The sequence below is a fragment of the Musca domestica genome, unplaced genomic scaffold, assembly GCF_030504385.1.
Source record: "Musca domestica strain aabys unplaced genomic scaffold, Musca_domestica.polishedcontigs.V.1.1 10, whole genome shotgun sequence".
Classification (NCBI taxonomy): Eukaryota; Metazoa; Arthropoda; class Insecta; order Diptera; family Muscidae; genus Musca; species Musca domestica.
In genome coordinates, this window is record NW_026712115.1 from 1,525,829 (window position 1) to 1,537,648 (window position 11,820).

The 11,820-nt window shown below is 35.9% G+C and overlaps 1 protein-coding gene across 1 annotated transcript; it reads right to left on the reverse strand.

Moving 5' to 3' along the window:
* Positions 1–582: 582 nt before the first annotated feature.
* On the reverse strand, positions 583–1,749 carry LOC101887836 (uncharacterized). The gene is made up of 4 exons (XM_005178319.4): positions 1,488–1,749; positions 1,045–1,181; positions 819–978; positions 583–752 (listed from the first exon to the last, which is right to left on the reverse strand). Exons 1-4 carry the CDS (start codon positions 1,654–1,656, stop codon positions 634–636), a joined length of 585 nt encoding a protein of 194 aa, XP_005178376.2. The 5' UTR covers positions 1,657–1,749; the 3' UTR covers positions 583–633.
* Between the last annotated feature and the right edge of the window lie 10,071 nt (positions 1,750–11,820).

The following is an 11,820-nucleotide window of genomic DNA, read 5'->3' on the forward strand; positions in this document are numbered from 1 at the left end:
TGGGGCTTCTAACATATTGTAGTGTTGTAGGGTATCACATGGTCGGCCCCGCACGACTATAGCCTTTGCTTACTTGTTCTTTTTTGCTTTTGAAAAATTTTGCTTTTTAGGGTAACTTTTCTTTGAAAAAGTGTGTTTTACTGCTTATGTAACTTGTTTTTTTTAATAGGAGAAGGAAGTGCTTTCGAATACGTCTAAGGAAATATTTGAACTCTTAGATTTTCCGTAGAACCTGTAATAAAGTATCCGCCAAATACCTTGTTTTTGTGGTAAGCGTCGGCTTTGTTTCTATAGAAACCAAGTTTTGCCAATATCCTCTTTTTCATTTTCGCAGAGAAGTGGCCCAATTATGCCTCTGGACCAAATTTTCTTGGAAAACATTTTTGTTGTTGTTCGAACTTTGCACCAAACAGTGACTCGTTTTGGGTGCATCGGCTTTTCAATGTATGCATGCTGGTTTTTTGCAACAATTGTGCTTGTGTTCATACGATGCTTCTCTTCTTTCAAATAAGACAGGAGCTAAGATTTACCATTTACGACTTATATTTACGGCACTATTTGAAAAACGTTAGATTTTATTCCTTAAATTTAAAATCGTTGGATTTTATTTCCGACATCATTTTGCATTCATTCTTATATTTCAAAAGCATCATCAGCTGATCTCAGCAATGCATTATATCGCGTCACATCGAGACCTTTTCGTAGTTTTCTGAAGAACATATAGACTGGGTAATCGATGATCAGAAGGAAACCTATTTGGAAAATCAATCGGAAAATATTTCAATTCCAATCTTTTATTACAAATAGCGATTTCTTACCCAGAACGACCAGGGCATCGAGCATGTTTGTAATGGTGCCATCGTGGGTTACATTTCCCTCGAAAATATCTTCAGTACACGAGTAGACTGTCCAACATATCAAAGACAATAGAACAAATGTGTTCGATAGAAACCAGGGCACCATAAGACGAGCATTTTGCTTTTTTGAAGAAAAACAATCAAACACACACACAATTGAAATTGTTCTTTACTTCAGTTTTCTTACCACAGCAATTCCAATTAACATGAGCACTGATGCAACTAACATTACAACGCTAATTGTCAAAATGCCGATTGTTGTGGTCATATCCATTTCAGAGAGTAGACGTAGGAATTTCTCAATGTCTTTTTCAACAACATCACCTAAAAGTAAAAAATATTTAAAAAATATATTATTTGGATACAAACAGTCGAACACAGCTATAGCGAATTAAGGCGGTCATTACCAACATAACCTGAAAACTGATTCTCAATTCGATATGAAACAGAATGTTTAGAAAATTGAATTTTCATCAAGACAAAGTAGATATGAAATTTGCCAGAATTATGTCCCCGCGTACACTCCATTTTTACAAAAAATCATAAATGAAATGTATAAAATGATTTTATATTATCACATGTTCATATTAAACATTATTGGCTATAAACATGTCTTTTTTCAACACCAACCTATTATTCGGTACATTGACTTTCCTTCAACAACTTCATATTTTTGTACCTCTGGTCTGTCCTCGATTACCAATAGATGACGACTCAGCAAAATGCAGCTGACAACACTGACAATCAAATAAAGATATCCCACCAAAATGCTTAGTGTCCTCTGACTTAGACAGCCCATGTTGAATTCGATTTGTCGGCAAAAAGAAAAAAACTTTTATTTTTCTATTAAAAAAAATAAACCAAATAGAACAGAAAGCTTTCGATTACTTAAATAAACTAAAACCTCAACAAAGGAGAAGAAATTTTCCAAAATCCCACAGCAAATACTAATTATCAACAAACAAGCGATAAGCTTGCTCGGGCCGAATTAAATGTGCTCTCCACTACGTTTGTATAAATCTTTTCTATTTTTAATTATTAAATCTTATAAAAAAAAATGAAATTAATGTTTGTTGGTATTCTTACCACTCTAGAACGGCTGGACTGATTTTGACAGACCCTTGGCAGACCTTTAAGAAATCGCACTAAAAAGCGAAAAATATATATATTTGTTATATTTTGTGACATATTTTATACCCACCACCATACATAGTATGGAGAGCATATTAAGTTCTCCATTCCGTTTGTAACCCAGGGGTGCAGGGTGAGATGAAAAAACTGCAACAAAGTCAAAAGCCATCATTTTTACATTTTATTTTAATTTTATTGAATGAAAGCAAAAAATATCGGAAATAGCATCAAATTTTGGAATAAGATTAGATTTGTTCGAATTGGTCACATTTGGCACGAATTATGGCCTTCAAACGACCAATGAAACCGTCACACCCTGCCCGAATGTTGCTCTACGGTATTTTGGCCCATTCCCGGCGAAGCGCTTGCTTGAGGTGATCGACACTTTGGTATTTTTTAGTGCCAACTTTGCTTTCCAAAATACTCAAGACACAATAGTCCAACGGATTGGTATCCGGAGATATTGGTGGCCATTGTGCGCCTCATTTTGTAACCATTCTTAGGTGGCGAGTTCTAAGTGCGATCCTGTTAACCAGGGTCTGCGGCCAAAATGTTTGCGTCCCCAAGGCTTTAATACATACCCTCCAGAATATTCTCACGGTAATATTCGTCATTTATTCTGATGCCACGGTCGATTAATACGAGCGGAGAGCGACCATCGGCTGTTATGGCGGCCCTCACTATAACCATGGCCGGCGATTAAGTTCTGGTGGCCAACCGAAGGTGCACATTTTCAGCTGACTTTTTTGGCAAGTAAACACGATCATTTTGTTTGTTTACAAACTGCTGGACAACCAAATTCGGCAGTTCACCACTTTCGACCAAGCGAAGAAAATCTTTAGCTCTTTTGAGTCTATTTTCTTTCTGTTGTTTCGGTGTATGTTCTTGCACTTTTTGGAATTTCAATAGCTTTACCCCGAGCTTATTTTTCATTATTTGCCGAATGGAATATTGCGATCATGGTACAATGAAGAGAAGGTAGGCCAACTTTAAAAAAATTGGAAGAATAGAGGTCTACCTGTTTGGCTTGTAATGTCAGAATTAGTATCAAAACAATAAAAAATCTAACAACTTGTTGCATTTATTTTGAATAAATAATTGAAAACCGCGAAAACTGAATAAAAGGTCAACATTTCTTTTCAAAATCATGTTCTATATATCTCTAAAGGTTTATTTCGCTACAAAAACTGTAGATATTGTCGATGCATACGTCGAAATAAACATCTTGAAAACATCCGAATTTGAATATTTTCTGAACTATTTTTTTGATATTGAAAAGAAAACACATACATAAACAAATATAGTTGACATATTAAGCCAAGAAAATGAAAAAATTAAAATCATATGGGATCATAGCCCTACCTTGATATCATTGTACCATAATTGCGATATGTTCTGCTTACAAGCCATTTTTCGGCCACTGCGACGCGGTTTTCGATCAAGTCCCTTCTTTACTTTTCGAACCATTTCTGATGAAGTTGCTGTTTTTCCGTCCACTTCCTCGACGTCGGGCTACGCTACCAGTACCACGGTAACGAGCGATGGCACGAGAAACAAAAGATTTATTCAAATTTAAATGCTGCAGTGCTCTAACGATAGCCATTTGTGGTTCTCCAGCCAAATATAAAGAAATCACACTAACACGCTTGAATTCCATCACGAATAACTTTTTTTCTGGAAAATTTTCACGAAGATGCTTTTGTACGCTTGTAGATAATACAATGAGCTGTCACTGGAATAATTTTGTATATTCTTGATCAGCGTAAAATTCTAAGACCATTTAGTCCTGGCCGTTCGTCCGTCCGTCTGTTATAATCACGCTGGAGTCAAAGCGAATTAAGATAAGAAGCTACTGAGTACTTTACCCCTTGGAAGAGAATTGTCCACACATGTCCACGATATCGTATATCCCCTTAATAACCGTAATGGATACTACAGCCGATGACAAAAAATTACTTATGCAGAATCAAGTCTTCGTATAGGTCTCATATAACGAGTTTACTTTGAGCGGTTTTTTGGGACGAATTTTTTTGGAAATTTTGCTTCAAAATGATGGAGAGTATAACAAATGGTGGAGAGTATAACCTTACCACATAGTGGTAAGGGTATTATGTCTTTGTGCATTTGTTTGTAACATGGAAAAGGAAGCGAGATAGATCAATAGTTACTTTTGAGGATTTCCACAGAATCACTTTCTGAGTTGATTTATGCATGTCAGTCCGTCCATCTGTCCATGTATTCTTGTGAACAAAATGCAGGTCGCATTTATTATCCTATCCAGTTGAAATTTTGCACATATCATTTTATTGGCCCAAGGACGAACCCTATTGAAATTGGCGATAATCGGTAAAAATTTATATATAGCTCCCATATATATCTTCGTCCGATTTGCCTTTTATTGTGCACCAAACGTGTAATATCAGCCCGAATAGTATGGAATTTTGCACATACAACCAAATTAGGCCTGAGAATAAGTATGCCAAATTTGATCAAAATCGGTTCAGATATAGCTATAGCTCCCATATATATGTTTCATCCGATTTGTTATTTTTGTCCTCCGCAGCCATAATATGCACTCTGTAACAACAATATTTGGGAAAATATATCAAATATAGCTCAGAAATACCTTTGCTAAATTTTATCGATATAGGTTCAGATTTGGATGTAGCTCCCATATATAACTTCGTCCGATTTACCGTTTATTGTGCACCAAACGACTAATATTTGCCCAAATGGGATGAAATTTAGCACGTACGACCGAATTGAGTCCAGAAGCTAGTATGTCAAATTTGGTAAATATCGGTTAAGATATAGCTATAGCTCCCATACATATTGTTCATCCGATTTCTAGTATTTGTTACCCACAGAAGTAATATGCACTCCGTAACAACGATATTTCAGGAAATATATCATATACAGCTCAGAAATATATTTGCAAAATTTTTTCGAGATCGGTTCAGATTTGCATATAGCTTCCATATATATCTTTATCTGATTTTAAATTAATTTTGCACCAAATGGGCTACACAAGTCCGAATTTAAAAGATACAAATGCTTCTGCATATTTGGTTCTTTGAACTTTAAATTATAATTATAATCATAGCGTGTATGATTGAATTCTCCGATAAAAACGTTTAATTGTTACGTGGAGCTCTACTAAATTAGCAAAGTGGTGTAGGGTATCATAAAGTCGGCCCCGCCGACTTTAGGACTTTCTTTACTGGTTTTTACTTGTTAAACTTATTCTTTCTTGTAAGAAACAAAAAAAAAAACAAAATAAACCCAAGCTCCTATTGTTTATATGCATAGAATCTAATATTCTGAGTGGAATTCTGCATTCCACTCTGTCCGTACTTGAGACGAAATTTTACGCGGGACAAACTTGGTGCGTAGATATGTGATTAGGTTTGGTTTTTTAGAAATTCGTACAAAAAGGGTACAATTAGTACTAAAATGTACTAAAAATTTAATAATTTGTACGGAATGAGCTATTCTTCTGAAATTTGAAATGAGATTCACTGATGGAGTGCATGACAGATGTATCATAGGTGTTTTAGAAATTCGAATTTTAAGGTTAATAAAAGTTCCGAAATGGTACTTAATTTCCAAATATGGTATCATTTGGTATTATGTGAACGGTTAGAGCGAAAAGCTTAAAATTTTGGTGAGAATCAAGGTTGGAAAGTAAGTTTGAGGTATGAAGGTGGTTCTGGAAATATCCTCTAAGTGTGCCGACTATACTAAATCGTGCTTGATTTGGAACAATGTAGTTTAGGGTGATCGGATGAAGCTGGAATTTGGAATTTTGAAATTGAAATTTTGGCGTCCCTGTTGGTGGCTAGTTTTTGATAGAGAGGTGGTTTTGGAAATTTGTACTACAAGTGCACGAAAATCACTAAATAGAAATATACATTTTGGTATTGGTGATCATATAGTGCTTGAAATCTAAAATTTGGTATTTAGGTCCTTGTTCAGGTGTAGCTTGGAAATATGGAGGTGGTTTTGGAAATGTGAACTAACATTGTACAAAAAGTACTTGATAGAAGAGATAGAGATAATGTTTTCAAAATTTATATTTAGATTACTGATAACATCTGTGTTTAAGATTTGGTAGTGGTTTGGAAATACATCCCATATTAGTACGAGGTACTAGAATAGTGGTCAATCTGAACATATTGTACATTTTGGGTACTTTATATACAGGGTGAGATGAAAAACTGCAAGTAACTTCAGACTGCTGTCATTTCTAAGCTACTCGTCCGATAGCTGTTAAAATTATTCCAGTGACAGCTCATAATATTGTTTACAAGCGTACAAAAGCATTTTGAAGAGAATTTCCCGAAAAAAAGTTATTCGTGATGAAATTCAAGCGTGATAGTGTGATTTTCCCGTGTGATTTTCCCGCGTCGCAGTGGCTGAAAATGGCCCGTGAGCTGAACATATCGCAATACACAATTCTGCAAATATTGACAAATGAGCTCGGTGTAAAGCCATTGAAATTCCAAAAGGTGCAAGAACTTACACCGCAACAGAAAATAGACTCAAACAAGTAAGCAAAGGCTATAGTCGGGCGGAGCCGACCATGTGATACCCTACAACACTACAACATGTTAGAGGCCCTCTTATGTCCAAATCCATTTTGGAAGATTTCGCTTTTGAAATTATGTCACGGAGCACTGCCATTTTGACCAGTGACATTTGCCCTATATTTACGAACTCCGTTGTGCTCTTTGTTGTTGGGCCATTTTACAGCTAAATATAATCCAATGGTCATCCAAAATGCTAGACTTCTTCTCTACGATATTTGACTATATCAGCATAAAAAGCCAGAAGTTTGCCTTTTTGTGTATTTTGGATATCGCCTTTAAGTAATGTTGGTATTTTTCACACAAAAGTAGTGGTCCATTCTACCCACTGTCCTAAACTCTAACTAACTCTTTTTAAGAGCTGCAAAATCAGGAACATTATTAGTTGTTGGTCAATTTCAATCCCTAAATATATTGAGGACATCTTTGAAAACAATAGGTCTAGCCCTTCTGAGCCTAACCCTACCCTTGTGAACATTTTCGTGAGGATCGGACGATAATTGTAATCTGTATATAATAACACCAACCTGTGTTGTAAGGTAAAAAAATATTACAAAATATACACTTCAATTTATGAAGTGTATATGCGATAAAAAAATATGAAAAAAATAAAAAAATGTCACAAAATACTACAAAATCTATATTAACATCATTATTGGCATCTTTTTATGCGATTTTTTTACATTTTATCCTTTTATGCCAAGAGGGCATTCTGAATTGACAAAATTTTTCAAAATCGATCCAGCCATTCTTGAGATATAAGCATTCTAGCTGACATCCCCTTCTTTGTATATATGCATTCTATATATTTCGCTACATATATCCGATATATTTACTATCGGAATGTACGAAATGGTCAGAAATGTCCTGTTCGTCTATTTGTGATTTCGCCGGAATTAAAAATATTCGAGGTTTATGGAAAATTTTACTTTTATTTAACACAAATGTTATGGTCTATTTCACCCACTAAATATTACCCGATGGCCATCAAAATTGGAAAACTTCTGCCCAGACCTAAGCTCTAGCCCCATGCTAACTTCCGCTTCGATCGGACTATAATTGCGACCTGTAGAGCAACTGCAAAATCAGGATTTTTCAGTTTTTGGTCCATTTCAACCCCTAAATATTATGCGATCATCTCCAAAAGAAATAGGGTTCTAATCTGACCTTAACCCCACCGCCATTTTCAATTTCGTGAGGATCGGGCCATAATTGCGACCTGAAGAGTGATTACAAATTAACATGGACAGACGGACGGACGGACATACATAGCTAGATCGACTCAGCTCGGCGAGATAGGAAGATCCATATATACTTTCCTATGTGGGAAACCAATATTTCGAGGTGTTACATAATTTTTGGCCCAATCAAACTTATAATGCCCCCAACACATAGTGTTGTTGGGTATAAAAAGCTAAAGAGTTGCTTCGCGTGGCCGAAAGTGGTGAACTGTCGAATTTGGGTTTCTCTGATGAGAAAACATTCGTTGTCCAGCAGTTTGTAAACAAACAAAATGATCTTGTTTACTTGCCAAAGAGGTCAGCTGAAAATGTGCACCTTCGGTTAGCCACCAGAACGCAAGCGCCGGCCATGGTGATGGTGTGGGCCGCCATAACAGCCGATGGGCGCTCTCCGCTCGTATTAATAATAAATGCCGAATATTTTCGCCAAAATATTCTGGAGGGTATATTAAAGTCTTAAGCACGCAAGCATTTTGGCCGCAGACCTTGGACATTCCAACAGGACTCAACACCAACGCACTCAGAACGCGCCACCCAAGAATGGTTACAATATGAGGTTCCCCCCTTCATTTCCAGTGCACAATGGCCACCAAAATCTCCGGATACCAATCCGTTGGACTATTGTGTCTGGAGTCTTTTGGAAAGCATGGTTAGCACTAAAAAATAACAAAGTGTCGATCACCTCAAACAAGCGCTTCGCCGGGAATGGACCAAAATACCATAGATCAACATTCGGGCAGCGTGTGACGGTTTCCTTGACCGTTTGAAAATCATAATTCAAAAATTTTGTTGTTGCCAAATGGTCAGGCTTAATCCCTTTATTATTGTTTTTACAAAAAAAAAACTTTTGTTTATTAGTGGAGAACGATGGTAATGTTTACCAGGAATACCTAGGTTTCGGAAAGAGCCACCAATCCTCATCAGTTCTTTGATATAAAAAAATATTTTTTTCTTTTACTCTTAAATATTTTACAATTTTTAGGTAGCAAACATCGTCATTTAATGCTGCTTTCTATCGGATTTGTTTTCTACAAAATTAAAATTGATTTCTTGATATTGAAAATTTTACGCAAAACTCTGATTTTTCTCGAAGGACGGTAAAAAAACAAATTTTTTCCAATAAGATTGACTTGGCTTATTATACCTCCCGACTATATTGTAGGGTACACATTAATTCACCACTCTCTCTAACACCACCACACAAATATTTATTTCAATTTCATTTCATTAATCTTTCCAAAATTCTAGTTGAATTTCCAAAAAATCTTATCTGTAAACAAAAAAATCTTTGTTTCAAATTTTTAAATATTCTCATTTGAATGCTAGCACATCATATTATTTCATTCACATGTTCGTATCAATTCTCTTCGCAGTCGCTCATGAGTGGGTCTCGCACAAAAAAACAGACAGGCAAACAAAAGCAAATACACCTGAGCAGTTCAGTTTCGTAAAGTAAAGACATGAATATATTTATTTTATTGATATTTGCATTTGCTTAGCTGAGTGCACGAACGCAGCGATTTCGGCGAAAAATTTGTTCCGGATATTGAGAAGGTCATGGGTGCGAACAGTTTTTGTTTTTGATATTTAAAACTTGGTGAAAATGTAGATGAATCAAGACTGTAATCTAAGACCTCAACTATGTGAAAATAATAAGTCTTTGTGGAAAGCTTAGTTAATAGTTTTCTCTAGATGTCCAAACCAAGATTTTCCATTTGACGATCATAATAGAATTTTAGATGGGAGGGTAGACTTATAAGAAAACGAGCAAAGTTAAATAACAGCAAAACGAGTTAAAAGCTTCAAAATGTTTGAAATCGGGTACCTATAGATGAGGTCATAGCAAGATATGTACGGTCACTGACCTAACATTCGATAAGGTGACCTTTAACAAGACAGTATTTTAGACAGTATTTTTCAACGCAAATAAAATAGTAGTTTCCTAAAATTGGTAGAGTTTATTGATAGAATCCATAAATGTTCTACTGCCGATGATGTATTTGTGTTCGAAAGTATATGAATGGGTATTCGAAACTGTGATAAGTGGGTTAAATTGTTCTTTATATATTGTTCAGTCGCGAAATTGAATCGAAAACTACATAGCCCTATATAAAATGTACATACTTTTCCTGCTATTTGTATATTTTTATACCTTTTCTTGCTATTTTATACCTACCAAAAATTTTTGTCGGAAACCCCATAAAGTATATAAATTTGATATAAGCAACATACAACAATATCCGCCAGTTGAAATTGTGATAGAGGCCACAATCTAGAGTGGTGAAATAACTGACTGACTGATCTGGAATCAAAGTCCAGACGAAACGACAGAAGCGGCAATCTGAAAATTTTGCACGAGAACCTGTCTTGATACTTGGGCGTGCGAAAAGATTGATTTCCACAAATTCGCACTAAAAGGGTTCGAAAAGTACTGAAATGTACTAAAAATTTAATATTTTTTATTGGACAAACGGAAAGAGCTAGAATTCTGAAATGTTTGTGTAAGTATCACTGATGGAGTGCTGTTCAAAAGGTTTCGAATTTAGAGATTACGAAATGTTCTAACATAGTACTAAACTTGTGAACGAATAGAGCTAAAAACTTGAAATTTGATATAAGAGTCAAGGTTGGAATGCAAGTTTTATAAATGCTATTAAATTTGGTTTCGGGTGAACGAATGAAGCTGGAACTTTGAAATGATGCATTAGGGTGCCTGTTCATGGTAGGTTTGTAATAAAGAGATGGTTTTGGAAATGTGTATATATATGGTACAATTAGGTATTGGGTGAACAGATAGTGCTTCAAATCTGAAATTTGGTATTTTTTTGGGTGAGATGAAAAAACTGCAACCAACTTCAGACTGCTGTCATTTATAAGCTACACGTCCGACAGCTGTTAAAATTATTTCAGTGACAGCTCATTATATTGTTTATAAGCGTACAAAGCATTTTTTCCAGAAAAAAAAAGTTATTCGTGATGGAATACAAGTGTTATAGTGTGTTTTCTTTATATTTGACTGGAAAACCACAAGTGGCTATCGTTAGAGCACTCCAGCATTTAAATGTGAATAAATCTTTTGTGTCTCGTACTTTTTCTCGTTACCGTGACACTGGTAGCATAGCCCGACGACAAGGAAATGAACGGAAGAAAACAACAATATCAGCAGAAATGGTTCGAAAAGTATAGAAGCGACTTGATCTAAACCCGCGTCGAAGTGGCCTAAAAATGGCTTGTGAGCTGTATACATCGCAATATTCCATTCGTCAAATATTGAAAAATGAGCTCGGGGTAAAGTCATTGAAATTCCAAAATGTGTAAGAACTTACACCGCATTAGAATTAAAAAAAGACTCAAAGAGCTAAAGAGTTGCTTCGCTTGGCCGAAAGTGGTGAACTGTCGAATTTGTTTTTCTCCGATGAGAAAACATTTGTTATTCAGCAGTTTGTAAACAAACAAAATTATCGTATTTACTTGACAAAGAGGTCAGCAGAAAATGTACACCTTCCGTTGGCCACCAAAACTCAAGCACCGGCCATGGTGATGGTGTGGACCGCCATAACAGCCAATGGTCGCTCTCCGTTCGTATTAATCCACCGTGGCATCAGAATAAATTACCGCGAAAATATTCTGGAGGGTATATTAAAGACATGGACACGCAAGCATTTTGGCCGCAGACCTTGGACATTCTAACAGGACTCAGCACTCAGCACGTGTCACCCAAGAATGGTTACAAAATGAGCTTCCTCGCTTTATTTCCAGCGCACAGTGACCATTGTAAACGTGTAAAATTAGAATGGATGGAACTTGGCACATACAAGCAAATTGAGTCTATAAACAAGTATTTCAAATTTGATAAAAATCGGTTCAGATATAGCTATATCTCCCATACTTATTTTTGTATGCACTCCATAACAACGATATTCGAGGAAATATACCAAAAACAGCTCAGAAATACCTTTGCCATATTTTATCGAGATCGGTTCAGATTTGGATATAGCTCCCATA

Coding starts and splice junctions, on each gene's coding strand:
- LOC101887836 (XM_005178319.4), bottom strand. CDS start 1,656: ATGGGCTGTCTAAGTCAGAGGACACTAAGCATTTTGGTGGGATATCTT. Junction 1,182..1,487: donor GTCAATGTACCGAATAATAG/GTTGGTGTTGAA, acceptor TTTTACTTTTAG/GTGATGTTGTTGAAAAAGAC. Junction 753..818: donor CGATGCCCTGGTCGTTCTGG/GTAAGAAATCGC, acceptor TTTTCCAAATAG/GTTTCCTTCTGATCATCGAT.